The sequence below is a fragment of the Canis aureus genome, chromosome 26 (genome assembly GCF_053574225.1).
Source record: "Canis aureus isolate CA01 chromosome 26, VMU_Caureus_v.1.0, whole genome shotgun sequence".
Taxonomy (NCBI): Eukaryota; Metazoa; Chordata; class Mammalia; order Carnivora; family Canidae; genus Canis; species Canis aureus.
The window spans coordinates 23,521,870-23,537,000 of record NC_135636.1 but is presented as its reverse complement, the minus strand read 5'-3'; the positions used below and the strand labels follow the sequence as shown (position 1 = coordinate 23,537,000).

Below are 15,131 nucleotides of genomic sequence, written 5' to 3'. Positions count from 1 at the left end.
TTAACAGTCTCATGGGTTTTCTCCCTGATGACTTCCTATTGAGTTTTCTCTCCCTTACCCTGTGATCCTCTGCACTTTTTCTTATATTCCACATAGGAGTGAAACCATATAACTGTCTTTCTCTGATTAAGTTATCTCACTCAGTTCCTCCGTTCCATCCACATCAATGTAAATAAATGGTAAGTATTCATCCTTTCTGATGTCTGAGTAATATTCCATTGTGTATGTATGTGTGTATATATATATCACATATTCACTCATCTGTCAATGAACTTCTCTTTAATTCTTAAAAATTATTTAGAAACTAGGAACTAATTATACCTCAGCAAAGTTGTTTGGGAAAAAAAAACAGGACAGGATATAAACTCAAAATTTTTGAAAAAGCAAATAGCAACCACTGGGAATTTGCTGTAACAGCAATATGAAACTTTGTGTGTGTGTGTGTAACACAAAGATCCAAGGACAAACGGTATGAAGTGGAAGATTTGAAAAAAGATGGCACCATGTGAGCATCTCAGTATTTGTTAAACTGGAATAATGGGAACTTCTGCATCTATTTTATTATTTTCTCTAACTCTGGAATATTTCATAATTTACATTTTTGGGGGCACCTGGGTGGTTCAGTGGTTGAGCCTCTGCCTTTGACTCAGGTTGTGATCCTGGGGGTCCAGGGATGGAGTCCCTGCATCAGGCTTCCCGCAGGGATCCTGCTTCTCCCTCTGCCTATGTCTCTGCCTCTGTCTCATAAATAAATAAAATCTTAAAAAAAAAATACCTTACATTTTTAAATTTTAAGCAAGCAAATAAGCCAGGATGGGTGAAATGAAAATAGCAAATTTCAAAATTATTAAAATTGGGTAATAGGTATATTTGGGCTCATTATAGTGCTCTTTTGTATTTTTTGTTAAGTTTGAGATTTCCCACAATAAAAAGTTTTATTAAAAACTAAAAATTAGGGGATCCCTGGGATTGAGTCCCACGTCGGGCTCCCTGCATGGAGCCTGCTTCTCCCTCTGCCTGTGTCTCTGCCTCTCTCTCTGTGTGTGTCTATCATGAATAAATAAAATCTTAAAAAAAAAAAAAACTAAACTAAAAATTAGGGACTCCTGGGTAGCTCAGCGGTTGAGCATCTGCCTTCGACTCGGTCTGATCTTGGGGCATCTGCGCGGCTCGGTGGGTTAAACATCTTACCTGCAGCTCGGTCATGATTCCAGGGTCCTGGCATTCAGCCCTGTGGGCTCCCTGCTCAGTGGGGAGTCTGCTTCTCCTTCTCTCTGCCCTCCACCACGTACATGTTCTATCACTCGCACGCTCTCTCAAAACAAAACAAAACAAAACAAAACAAAAACAAAAACAAAAACCAACCACTACATTCAGACCACATTGCCTCATCAGACTGCCTGAACTTCAGGACTACCTAAGGACAATGCGTTTTGGCCTATGCAATATCTTGCTATGGTAAGGTCATTGAGCAAAGGTTTTTTGATATTCCCTGACAAATCCTGGGGTCTACAAGATTTTGAGATTATCAGGAGACAAGAACATTAAGCAAAATAACTCATCCAGGCACTGAGAGACCTCTGACTTGAGTTTCCTCTGTCAGGGATTTCCTCACCAGGAGAAAGGGGCCCTGAATCTGCCCTTGCTGTTAGTCTGTGCTTGCTGAGTCCCTGGAGGAAGGAGACAGGTGGCTTGTTCAATGGGGGTGTCAGCAGTGGATCAAGGCCTGTCACAGGTGGGTCTGCTGGGGGCACTTTCTATCCTTTGCTACTGTGGTGGAGGGGAAGACTTTCTCCTCTGCCTCTGGTCCTTCTACCTGGACTTACAATCAAATTGACATGAGACAGATTAAGAGGAGAAAATCAAATTTAATAGGTGTGTGTAAACGGAATCCACGAAGACAAGATTCCAATGACAATGAAGCAACAGGATGCTTAAAAGAACTAAGGAGAAGGGGTAGGGGCTCGAGCATACAAAGGGGAAAAAACTCATTAGCGAGAAGGTGAAAAGGGATGTTTGGGAAACAAGGTTGCTCCATTATACAGATAATGCTAATACTTTTCTTCCAGTTGCAAGCTCTCCAATGTAAATTTTTGCAGTTATGGTGGAGGCAAGAGCCTTTCCTGCATCTGCTGTTTTTATTACTTTTTTTTTAATTTTTTTTTTAATTTTTATTTATTTATGATAGTCACACAGAGAGAGAGAGAGAGAGGCAGAGACACAGGCAGAGGGAGAAGCAGGCTCCATGCACCGAGAGCCCGATGTGGGATTCGATCCCGGGTCTCCAGGATCGCGCCCTGGGCCAAAGGCAGGCGCCAAACCGCTGCGCCACCCAGGGATCCCCTGTTTTTATTACTTTTAACTCAAAATAATCTTTATGCCAAAGGGGCACATGTTGAGGCATCTCATTCTGCACTCCTCCACTGTGTTCGGGATGCAAAGATCTGGCTGAGGGAGCGGGCATGGAGAAGGCATGATGGATGCGAGAAGGTGTAGGGATGAGGGAATGAGGGAGTTGAAATACTGAGGTCCCAAGCCTGGAAGATGGGTGAAAAGACCTGGCTTGCTTTAGGCTGTGCTAAATTTAAATTCAGAGGCAAGTAGTCATCTGAAAAGAAAATAATTTCAAAGATACCGGGAACAGATTGGTAGTTGGGAGCTGGGAGAATGGGTGAAGGAGGTTGAAAGGCATAAATTTCCAGTTATAAAGTAATCCTGGAGACGTACAGCGTGGTAGCATGTTGACTGTAGTTAACAATATTGTACTGCATATTTGAAGGTTGCTGCGAGAGTAAAATCTAAAGGTTCTCATCACAAGAAAAAAAACAGGTAACTATGTAAAGTGATCGATGTTAACCAGACTTACTGAGGTGAATGCTTCCAAGTGTATACAGATACCAAATTATAAGCCGTACACTGAAACTAACATAGCGTTATATGTTAGTTACATCTTAAAACAAATTCCTTTTTTAATCCACAAAGTAATCAGAGCTGGCGGGCAAGGAAAGAACGGAGTGGGGCTGGAGGTGAGGTCAGGATAAAGATCCAGATTTGCAGCCCCTGCCCAGAAGGACACAGCTCTCGCAGGTAGATTTGGAGGTGCCCGCGGAGAAGGCGAACCGCCCAGAGCACCGGACAGCAGCTCATTACCGTGCAGGTTCTTTGCTTCCCTCGATGCCCCCTTCCCAGAGAGGGGAGAAAGCAGAGGTGGGGCCGGCGGCTGCAGTGGTCTCTTCTGGTCTTCGAAGAGACGTCCCCTTGGCGGAAGGGCATGGTCTCAACGCGCTCGACCGCCAGTCTCGGGAAGACCCCGCCATTCCGGCGCAGACGGAATCCAAAGTTCCTGCTTCTGGGAATCTTGTGGCTAGCACTGAGGACGGGAGTGGCCGGGCCGTCCTCCCTTCTAGCGCTCGGGGCCCCAGGCTGCTCAAGCGGCGCTCCCCAGGGTCTGAGCAGGGAAGCCGGATGCCCAGCGTTCCCCGGCCTGGGGCCCTACGCCGGAAGCTGCGCCGCCCGGTTCCGCGTCAGCGGAAGTGCCTGCCACTCGAGGCAAAGGGCTTCCGGTGGGTCGGCTTGGTCATCGGAGTCAGCATGGCGGCCCCCTTGGCGGGGAAAAAGATCGTGTTTGTCACCGGGAACGCCAAGAAGCTGGAGGAGGTGCCGGGAGGGCGCGGGAGGCCGACCAGTGGCGGCTGGGGTAGCGCGTGGTAGGGCCCCCTGGGGACCGGGCGGAGAAGCAGCCTCCAGGCGGAGTGCGCATGGAGGGGCGGCCCCGGGCGCGTGGAACAGGCTGCGCCGCGCTGAGTGAAACGGCCGTGCGTGCAGAGTGGGGACGGCCGGTGGTTGGCCTTGATAGAGCTAGGGCGTTGACAAATCCGGCCGTGCGAGCGCGGAAGCTGCGGGAGCCAAAGGAGTGCCAGGTCCTCTACCTGCCCCAAAGATCCCCGATTAGGCTGGACCCCAAACCGGGGCTCTTGACACAATTCTGGAGCTGATCCAGACCCCGCTGCCGACCTGGGGTGGCAGGGGTCAGAGCGTGGGACCGGCAGCCAAACTGGGCGGTCCACGCCCCACCACTGTCCAGAAATGTGATCCTCAGCCTCCTTCCTCTTCTGTGAAATGGGGATGATTTGGAACATCTTTTTCACAGCGCAATGGGGAGGAGTGAAGAAGAAGGCAAAAAAAAAAAAAAATTCAAAGTTCCTGCTTCTGGGAATTTTGTGGCTAGCAGTGAGGATTCTGCGGGTGGATTGATAGCCTTTGGGTGCAAGTAATAGAGACACACAGGGAACTCATGTAAACCACCAGGTGACTCTTATGGGAATACCAGTGTAAGGATGCCCCCCAGGACTTGAGTGTCCCAAGGGCCTATCTTGCCTTTGTAGTTCTCTGAATGCTCATCCCTTTCCTAGTAAGCGTTTTTCTGCTTACTTCCCTCCTGGTGGAGTGGACAGTGAGGCTTCTGCCATACATTAGCTCTCGCTAGCCTTGCTTGGGAAAAGGGTTTGTCCGTGCTCATTTATGGCCAAGGAGGTGGGTCATGAACCAGAGCCCAGGGCTGATAAAAAGTTTGGGATCCTGAGGCCGGGCCAGGCCGGTCCAACAGACAAGTAGTGCCACCCTGAAAAGAGCCCCATGCAGGATAGTGGATGCCCAGTTCCCAAACCCGTCTCTGGTTGCGAATGTGGCCACCTACATTTTAAGGGGCTAGAATGGCCAGAGGAGGCTTACTGGAAAAGATGAAGTTGTCTTAGAACAGGGTGTCTTAACTCTTTATCTCATAGTCTTCCTTTTTTTTTCTTTTTTGAGATTGATTTATTTATTCATAAGAGACACAGGCTGAGAGAGGCAGAGACATAGGCAGAGGGAGAAGCAGGCTCCATGCAGGGAGCCTTATGTGAGGCTTGAACCCAGGATCCTGGGATCATGACCCAAGCCAAAGTCAGGTACTTAACCGACTGAGCTACCCAGTTGCCCCTATCTCATAGTATTCCATTGACAGGCTGATGAAGGGCAGCCCCAGTGGCGCAGCGGTTTAGTGGCGCCTGCAGCCCAGGGCGTGATCCTGGGGACCCTGGATCCAGTCCCACATCAGGCTGTCTGCATGATGCCTGCTTCTCCCTCTGCCTGTGTCTCTGCCTCTCTCTCTCTCTCTCTCTCTCTCTCTCTATGTGTCTCTATGAATGAATAAATAAAATCTTTAAAAAAAAAAAAAAGACAGGCTGATGAAGCCTATGGACCCTTTTTCAGGAAAATAATTTTAAATATACAAAGTAGGGGATCCCTGGGTGGCGCAGTGGTTTGGCGCCTGCCTTTGGCCCAGGGCGCGATCCTGGAGACCTGGGATCGAGTCCCACGTCGGGCTCCCGGTGCATGGAGCCTGCTTCTCCCTCTGCCTGTGTCTCTGCCTCTCTCTCTCTCTCTCTGTGACTATCATAAAAAAATAAATAAGTAAAATAAATGTACAAAGTAAAATACATGCAATTATAAAGGAAATTCTCCTAAAATACAATTCTCAATGTAAATATTTGTGATCTAGTTAACATATGCTTTATTAATGTATTAAAGGAGCCAGTCTACCCATGTGTGTAGTTACTATAATTTTAAAATAGGGTTGAAAATACTTCGAGAGAATCTACTACAGCTGTAATGAGATACATCTGTGATTTTAATGGATTGAAAGGTCACAGGAACTGCTGATGCTATTTTGGTTTTTCATATTCACAGCTGAAAGAGATGCTAAATTCAACTTGGGTTTAGTGATAATAAAGGCATTTTTTTTTCCCCATCTGGGTTCATAGGCCTCTTGAATTCTGGATAACCCCTCATGGAGAATTGCCAGAATAGGAGGTTATGTAGAGTTTTAGGGAGCAGGGAGAAGGGATGAGGGTATTTTGGGTGGGGATTTAACATTAGCAGAGAGACCTAAAGTAGGAGGGGTAGGAGACTGAGGAATTGGGGGAGCTGACGTGCTAGAGTGGGACCATGCAGTCTGCAGTGAGGCCCCTGGGCCTAACTTGCTAAGCTTTAGGGGGCTGGCAGGAGAGTTACCTGAAGAGAAAGGTGGGTGACAGCTTCTGTAGTAACAGGGAATTGTAACAAATGGTGATAAATATTCTTTCATTTTGGAACAGGTCATTCAGATTCTGGGAGATAAGTTTCCATGCACTTTGGTGGCACAGAAAATTGACCGTATGTTTGTCTTTTGTTTTATTTTTTGAAAGATGGTTTGATTTCTGTTTCCCTGTGACCTGACTCTCTTTGTATATGTTTCTCCAATAAGTGCCGGAGTACCAGGGAGAGCCTGATGAGATTTCCATACAGAAGTGTCAGGAAGCAGCTCGCCAGGTGCTTGCTCCTTACGTGTCCCATACTTGCCCCTCTTGTCCTGGTGGCTTCTGGGTGCTGTGCCTGCTGGGCTCAGCAGAGAATAATAGGGTGGGCACAGTTGGTCATAACTTCAAGGACCTGTCCAGGCCTAGCTAGATTGGAGTCAGTTAATGTCGACCCAGGAATACTACCTTTCTTTCTCCACCTTTACTGCCTAATTCTCCTAGATGAGCACTTGTGTGCGCTCACACACACGTACACATGCACACACTTGTCTCCAACTTCAGATACATATATTCCAATGCCTACATTCTCCCCACACACATCAGCCCCTGCACTCACACATCTCTGGAATTGGGAAAGAGCACTTTATGGAGAGTCACAGTGTCTTGAGTGTGAATCCCACTGCTCTTGCTGTGCCTGGAGTAAGCTTTACAATCTGCCAAGTTTTTGGTATTCCTATCTGTAAAATGAGGATAAGAGATTAGCCAAGGGCTGTTTTCTATAGCTGTTCACTGCTACTACTATGGATCCCAATTAGCCGTGGGTCTGGCCCCAGCTGGGGTGGCCTGAGAATTCAGGTTCAGGGCAGGGATTACTCTTGGTCACAGGTCCCAGGCTCTGCTCCCCTGTGTTGCAGGTACAGGGGCCTGTACTGGTGGAGGACACCTGTCTGTGCTTCAACGCCCTTGGGGGCCTCCCTGGCCCCTACATGTGAGTGGTCCCTGACCCCCTTGCAGGGCCCTGGCCACAAATCACCCAAACTTTGAACTGATTGGTTACCTGATATTGTGGGTCATTCATGGCCTTGGTGTCAATACCAATATTTCACATTGTCCTGAGGAAGGATTAGGGATTCGGGAGAGGCATGCCTTTCTTTCTTTTGTAAAGTGTGAGAATGTGATTGTGTAATTGGAGATGGGCAAATGGAACCCCCACTCCCCCCCCTAGAGAAATCCATTCATGGCAGATCAATTTCAGGAAAAAGGAAATAAGGAAGTTGATATCTGAAAATGGATTTCTTTAAAACTATCCAATGCCCTGGACACCCTCAGATGGTCTTTGTGTGTCTCTAGGGTACACATATCTCCACTTTAAATATTCCTTGCTGGGGTTGGAAGACATGTGCACAGAGGTGCTTTTTGGGTTTTGGGTATGTTTAGTTTGAACTTCTGGATTGCCAGTATGTTTGCCAAGGCAACAGCACCCATATGTATTGCTCCATATCCTCACCAGCACTGAGTATTGGGACTTTAGTGTTCTGTAGTGTGGGGAATGTGAAATGTTACCACATTTGATTTGGATTTGCATTTTCCTAATTACCAATGAGGTTAAGGCCTTAATAGGTTTTATTGATTTTTCTGTGCATTGCTTGTTTACCTCCATCCCTTTTTCTATTGGGTTATTTCTCTTCATTTTGAGCTAAGACATTATCATGCCCCTTTGGGGGGGGGTTGCAGCCTGGAGAAGATGGTAGGAAGATCTGTCTGCTCCTGGTGTCTGACTCACCTTTATTTCTCTTGCAGAAAGTGGTTTCTGGAGAAGTTAAAGCCTGAAGGTATTAAGCTCGTTTATTTCTTCCTTTATCTGTTGGGAATTGAGAATCCAGAAGTGGTCCAGGGGAGGGGTCCCAACTAGTAATCAGGAATCTCAGGTTCCAGCCCCCACCACGGAGCCTGTGTTCACCTCAGTTTTCCCATCTATAACCTGTGGCTTAGACTTTCCCCACATACCTGGCTCCAGGGAGCGCTGAGATGTGTAAAGAGTGGATGGGAAGGGTGTTGGGGGCTGTGAGTTTGAAAGGCTGCAGTTGATTCTGGCTGAGAGAGCTAGTCCTACTGACTGCTGGCCTGTCTGCCTCAACCAGGGCCTGGCCAAGGGGGTGGGAGCTGGCTGCCTCTCTGGGGCTCTGACAGTGCATACCCTGTCACGGTTGTGGGCCAGAATGTTCCCTCCTTGGGTAGTTGTAAAAACACTTTAGGTTATGGAACTTTTCAGACATGTAATAGAAGAGAATCTATCTGATAAGCTCCCCAAATTTGGTGACTACCCCTCCAGGATCTTAGGGGTGGGGAGTAAGGCTGGGAGTTGAGCTGAACAGACATCACTATACTCCTCTCGCAGGTCTACACCAGCTCCTGGCAGGGTTCGAGGACAAGTCTGCCTATGCACTTTGCACTTTCGCATTCAGCACCGGGGACCCCAGTGAGCCAGTGCGCCTGTTCAGGGGCCAGACCTCCGTGCGTACCTACTGTGATTCCCCCATGTGCCGCCAGAGGGCGCTGCAGCACGAGCCAATGGCACAGGGCCTAAGGCAGGAGGGTGGTGGGAAGGGCCCTGGTGGCCAGTTAGTTCCCAGAGCTTTGCCCAGACATGCCCCTGGGCATCACACCTAGAAGTGCCATCAGTCCTGAAATCTATCTGACCTCTGAGCTGGCGTTTCAGGGATACACACTGGCTCATGGCTGTTGAGGGCTGGCATAGCCAGAGCTCTGCGCTGTGTGCCTTCCTAAGAAGCAGACGTGAAAGCTGAACAGAACTACATGGACAACCCAGTTTTTTTTTCAGCTCACATTTTATCCAAGTGCTGAGGTTACGGCTTCTCGTAAGAATCTCCCATCCTTCCAATTTTTCACGTTCCTGTAGAATCTTACTTTCCTCTGCTCATTCCTTCCCTAGCTACCCTTCACCACAGCCACGTCTGCTTGTCAGACCCTTGTGTTCAGTCACTTCTCCCAGAGTGCACACCACCCTCAGAGCTGGCCTGCTCCCCATCCCCAGCACAGTCATTCCCACCTTGTGCCTTCTGGCACGTCACTCCTCCGCCAGTCCCTTCTGCTCATGATAAAATCCAGAGTCCTGAGTAGCCTACAGAGTCCTACCGCAGAGGCTCCACTGGGGGTTGTCCACAGACATTTTGTGATGCCCTGCTTGGTTAATGGTTCTTATTTGTTTTTAAGATTTTATTTATTCATGAGAGAGAGAGAAAGAGGCAGAGATATAGGCAGGGGAGAAGCAGGCTCCCCACAAGGAGCCCAATGTGGGACTGGATCCCAAGACTCTGGGACCACGCCCTGAGCCAAAGGCAGATGCTCAACCCCTGGGCCACTCAGACATCCCAATTTTTTTTTTTAATATGGTAAAAAAATAAAAATAAAAATTACCATCTTCACCATTTTTAGGTGTTCGGTACAGTAGTATTAACTATATGTGCACTGTTATGCAACAGAGCTCAAACTTTTTCCATCCTGCAAAATTGAAACTATACCTATAGAACAAAAACTCCCCTTTCCTTCTCCCCACCAATCCCTGGCAACTGCCATTCCACTTCTATGTCTAAGACTTTGGCAACTTCAGACCCCTCATACAATCGGAATCTTTCATACAATATTTGTCTTTTTGTGGCCAGCTTATTTCTTGGCATGATGTCCTTCCAAGGATCATTTGTGTTGTAGCTCGTGACAGAGTTTCTCCTTTTTATTGCAGCTGAGTAACATCCATTGTATGTATATACCCATTTGTTTTGTCCATTTATCTGTTGATGGACATGTAGATTGCTTCCACATTTGGCCATTGTGAATAATGCTGCTATGAACGTGGGTGTGCCAGTTATCTCTTGAAATCTTGTGTTCGGTTCTTTTGGATATATACCCAGAACCAGGACTATTGGGTCATACATAATTGCTGGGTTGAATATAGTCATTTGCTACTTTCACAAAAATATTCTTTAAAAAATCAGAAGTGTGAGCAACCACAATCCTATCCCTGCTGATGGGGCCTGGTCATTGAGGCCTAATTGTCTCCCCAGCTCTGGCTGCTTCATGTACTTTGTTGCTTCCCAGCCTCTACCTGAGGTGGCTTTGTTTCTTTTTGTTTTGTTCTCACTCAAGCTTTATAAACCCAGTCACATTGTCCGTTCAACAATACGTATGCTGAAGCCTTGCCCATCTTGGGTCCCAACAGCAGCTGTGTCCTCCACCTGGAGTGTTCTTGCCCATCACTTTATGTGGCCAAAGTATCTCCTCAAAGCATCTCCTGAGTTCCCCATCTGGGTCACTCCATCCTGTTATTCCTGAGCCCAGCTCCCTGTTCCTTCTAAGGCACTTTGCATTTTGTAATTGTTAATTTGTTTACTAGTGAAAAGCCTGTTTTGCTTAAGAGGTCCATTTGATGAGGGCAGGGCCAGGTTTGTTAGGATCCCAGTGCTGAGAGCACTACCTGCCCCACTGTGGATGTTCAAAAACCCTTTGTGGTGTGGATGAGGTCCAGAGTGGCTCAGTAATGGGCCTCAGTCACGTAGCTCCCCACCAGCACTAGCAGAATCTGCCTTGGTTTAAACAGGGTGGCAGTTATGTGGCTAATCCCCATTTTCTTCCCCTTCCTTATATATTTAAAAAAATTTTTTTAGGGCAGCCCCAGCGGCCCAGCGGTTTAGCGCCACCTTCAGCCCAGGGCATGATCCTGTAGACCTGGGATGGAGTCCCACGTCAGGCTCCCTGCATGGAGCCTGCTTCTCCCTCTGCCTGTGTCTCTGTCTCTCTCCCTCTCTCTATGCCTCTCATGAATAAATAAATACAATCTTTATTTTTTTAAAAATTTTTATAACATTTTATATAACTCATAAAACAGTGCTTGTATAAAAATTCACACAAAGTTGCTAGAGCATACAATTTCCAAAAATGTCCTGGGTTTGTTTTGTTGTTTTTTTTTTTTTTTGTTACATTCAGTTTTCTAAGGATGCACTCAAATCAATGGTAAGATGCAGACATTTGCGGTATTTCATTATCTTTGGTAAAACTATGCTCATTGTTTTGTCTCCTTAAATACAATCTTTAAAAAAAATTTTTTTTTTTTAATATTTTACTTATTTGGGATCCCTGGGTGGCTCAGTGGTTTGGCGCCCGCCTTTGGCCCAGGGCGTGATCCTGGAGACCCGGGATTGAGTCCCACATCAGGCTCCCTGTGTGGAGCCTGCTTCTCCCTCTGCCTGTGTCTCTGCCTCTCTCTCTCTGTCTCTCATGAATAAATAAATAAAACCTTTAAAAAAAAAAACTTAAAAAAAAAAAGATTTTACTTGAGAGAGCACATGTGCATAAGCAGGGGAAGAGGCTGAGGGAAAGGGAGAAGGAGAAGCAGGAAGCAGACTCCCTGTTGAGATGGGCTAAATCCTGGATCCCAGGATCATGACCTGAGGTGAAGGCAGACATTCAACCAAGCCACCCGGGTGTACCTCCCTTGTATTTTTTAAATTTTTATTTTTTAACCTTCATGGCAACATGACATCTCATGGTGTTGAATTAAATTGGTTCTCTTGGTAACATTTTCCCGTTGGAATTTGCCTATTATAGTCAGTATTTACTGAACTCATTGATGTATTGGACAGTGTGGTAAATAATTTGTTTCTTCATTTAATTGTTAGAGCCTCAGTCAGTTGCATTTTGAGAAATGTAGCAATTTATTTCACACTTAACATAATAAAAATGAGTAGCAGGCATGTCTGTATAGTTCAGGGCCTCATAACTTCCTTTTTTTTTTTTTTTTTTACAATTTTATTTACTTACCTGACAGAGAAAGGGCACAAGCAGGGGGAGCAAGAGGGAGAGGGAGAAGCAGGCTCCCTGCAGAGCAGGGAGCCCCACACAGAGCTCCATCCTAGGACCCTGGGATCATGACCCAAGCCAAAGGCAGACGCTTGACCGACTGAGCCCCTCAGGTGCCTCGTCATAACTTCCTAGGAAGAGAAAATGTTTTCTGTCAGTTTTTCCAAGCTGACTTTCTTCTTCAGTGAGTTCACAGTTTGTCAAGCTGTAGAGATGGAGAGCAGCTCCAGGGACACCAGTGGGCTGAGCACGTTTGTGGTTTTCTGTGTGTGTGTGTGCATGTGCGTGTTTATGTGTGCGATGGGAGAGAGTTGTCCCACTGTGTTTTATTTATGTACTTGGTAAATATTTTCAGGTACCATGGACCTTTTGAAACCACATATTTTGAGTAAATGGGGCTTAGCCAAATACATAACCTAACCAGACTCCCAACTGGCTACCACCCTCCTCCCAAGCCAACTACTGCATGTTCAGTGACAGACCTGTCCCCCCCCCTTTTCCTCTGGCAGGGCCGGATTGTAGTGCCCCGAGGCTGCCGAGACTTTGGCTGGGACCCCTGCTTTCAGCCTGATGGATATGAGCAGACGTAAGGAGCCACATTTTCCTCCAGGGATATGGGGTTGGGAGAACCACGGTTGGGGCTGGCTCAGCACCCTGTCCAGGTGTGGGCATGCATATCTGGGTGGGAACAGGTTCCAAGGTGCTGCTCCAGCTGAAGGCGGTTCTGCTGGGGTGGATGCAAGGAATGTGAGTGGGCCAGTCTCCAGTGTAGGCGGCAGCCAGGCACAGCTGGGAGCTCTTGGGCTCTTGGGCTCTTGGGCTCCAGTTCGCCACATAGCAGCTGTGTGACTTTAGTGTCTTCTGCTCTCTGCCCTTGGCTTGTTATGTATGAACTGGACAGTTTTGTGGGATGATCTGATCTCCCCGTTCAGTTTGGAAAAATGTTAACACTTGCAGCCTTTGGTGGGCACCTCGTGAAACCCCCACAGTGCCAAGTGTTCTCAGTACTTCACACTGACCCCTCCACCCCCCTCTACTTACACTGGCCATGTACATTGGCCATTATTAGAATCAAGTGTTCCAGGGGCCCTTAGGGAGGGTGACCTGAGGCCTCACAGTAGCCAGACAGAGTTGAGGGTAACATGAAGTAGCACCATCCAAGAATGCAAGATAGAGAAGTGCTCTATCTCTACACTGTTCAATCTAACATGTGGTTAGGGTGACTTAGGAACCGAAATTATTTTTATTCAGCTCTGGTTGATTTCAGTTTACATGGCCCCTTGTGGCTAGTGGCCACATACAGGACAGCACAGATCTGAAGCACACAGTAGGGTGTGGGATTCTCACCTCACTGAAGTCCTGATATGGAGGCGAGGCCGCTGGCCGGCTGTCCCATGCCACCCCCACAGTACAGGAGACTGTTGTGTTTGCTCTGTCAGGCCCCACTGCTTCCTGTCAACAGATGACAAAGCTGATCAAACATGCAGCTCATCCCCCTGTCCCTAGCTTCCCTTAATGACTTTTGGACACACTAGAGCAAGTCTAACATCTTTCCACATTCGTTAATACGGGTTTCTGCCTATAGGGGAATTTAAAACTCTCTCTAGTTTTTTAAAAATTAACTCTGGCTACTGGGAGCTCATGGCCCCACCACCCTTTCGTGGCAACTCCTGGAGCTTTGGGCTACAAGACAGGTGAGGGAACCCTGAATCTAGGCTCCTCTGAACTGCTCTTGTCACCCCTTAGGTATGCAGAGATGCCCAAAGCCAAGAAGAATGCCATCTCCCATCGCTTCCGGGCCCTGCTTGAGCTACAGAAATACTTTGGCAGCCTCACTCCTCTGGTAGTTGGTGATGATTGCCCTGGCAGGGGATCTGGGGAAGGCTAGTTTGCCATCTCTCCCATCAGACAGGCAGCCCTCCAGGTACTGCCTTCAGGGTTAGACCTTCCTAGGGGTGTTGAGACAACCTCACCAGCCCTGTTTGGAGGAGCAGCTGGCTCTGCTTGTAGAAACTTGGGATAAGGGACACTATTTTCTTGCCCTCGGGGATTCAGTGGTCCCTCCTATAGCCTCCTGGCCTGGGATCCTGAAAGGACCTTGGATGTTAAACTGGTCATGGCAGGATCCAGGGTTTGGGAAGAACCACACAAATAGCCCTTGACATTTTTAAAGTGGAAGAAATAAAAATACTGGAAGGCACTTGCCTCCAGAATAAACTGGATATATCAGCTTTGAAACTTGCTCCCGGAGGTTGTCTGTCTCCTGAGCCGTCTGGCAGGAGCAGGAAACCTCTAGGGTCTGGGGGCAATGGTGGGACAAGAGTAGCAGCCGAAGGTGTTTGCATGACCCTACTCGCTGGAGTACTGCATCTGTCTCAGCTCAGGTACTGACCTTTTCCATCCCAGACCTGTGCTGCCCACCCATCCACGGAGGGATGCCACCCTCTAGCTGATCTCCATGCTTTTTGCTGGGTTGGGGTGGGCAGTACAGGATGGTGAATGCTTGGGCTGTATTTCATTATAACATTAGAGCAGCTAAAATGTTGGGGTGGGGTTTCTCTCTTTTTTTTTTTTTTTTTAAGAAAAACTGTAGTGGGTAAGGGCAGAGGAAGAGAGAATCTCAAGCAGGCTTCTTGCTGGGTGCAGAGCCGTACGTGGGGTTTGATCTTGTGACCCTGAGATTATGACCTGAGCTGAAATCAAGAGTCGGATGTTTAATTGATAGAGCCATCCAGGTGCCCCTAAAATGTTGATTTTTGAACATAATGCGAAGTTCATTTTTATGGAGGGGGTGCATGGAGTCCCGATCCCAGTTGCATTAACTTGACATGGTTCAGCCCCTCAGGAAGTGGGTCTCAGCTGCCCCAGGTCCTAGGAGGAACCTGAGGGGCCTTTCCTGCAGGTGTTTCTTTGGTGAGGAGGAGGTCCCCATCCCAAGGATATTCAGAGAAACCTGTTGTATACAATGTGGGAGGAGGGAACACAGTGCTCGGTGGGGGGTGTCACTCCCAGGCTTATTTTCTTTGCTCATAGTCAGCTCCAGAGAATGGCACTTCCAGTCTCTGTTGCTCAGTCCTGGCAATGTGGCTGGGGCCTGAGGAGGTTGTTTTTTTTTTTTTGTTTAGATTTTGTATTTATTTATTCATGAGAGACAGAGAGAGAGAGACAGGCAGGCAGAGGGAGAAGCAGGCTCCATGCGGG

General features: G+C 47.6%; 1 protein-coding gene and 1 long non-coding RNA gene across 5 annotated transcripts; one reads left to right on the top strand and one right to left on the bottom strand.

The window, feature by feature from the left end:
- The first annotated feature begins 3,502 nt into the window (after window positions 1-3,502).
- On the top strand, window positions 3,503-14,152 carry ITPA (inosine triphosphatase). 4 transcript variants are annotated; one of them, XM_077872400.1, is made up of 8 exons: window positions 3,504-3,657; window positions 6,135-6,192; window positions 6,284-6,348; window positions 6,971-7,044; window positions 7,857-7,888; window positions 8,455-8,570; window positions 12,440-12,516; window positions 13,677-14,152. In XM_077872400.1, exons 1-8 carry the CDS (start codon window positions 3,592-3,594, stop codon window positions 13,816-13,818), a joined length of 630 nt encoding a protein of 209 aa, XP_077728526.1. In that variant the 5' UTR covers window positions 3,504-3,591; the 3' UTR covers window positions 13,819-14,152. The 4 variants fall into 4 exon arrangements, with proteins under 4 accessions (XP_077728528.1, XP_077728526.1, XP_077728527.1 ...); XM_077872403.1 differs by lacking the exon at window positions 3,504-3,657 and adding an exon at window positions 3,744-3,920; XM_077872402.1 differs by lacking the exons at window positions 12,440-12,516; window positions 13,677-14,152 and adding an exon at window positions 10,739-11,824 and having other exon boundaries at window positions 3,503-3,657.
- LOC144298043 (uncharacterized) lies at window positions 11,856-14,631 on the bottom strand. Its single transcript, XR_013365035.1, has 2 exons — window positions 13,278-14,631; window positions 11,856-12,061 (listed from the first exon to the last, which is right to left on the bottom strand). It is a non-coding gene; the product is annotated as an uncharacterized LOC144298043 (long non-coding RNA).
- Window positions 14,632-15,131: the final 500 nt, after the last annotated feature.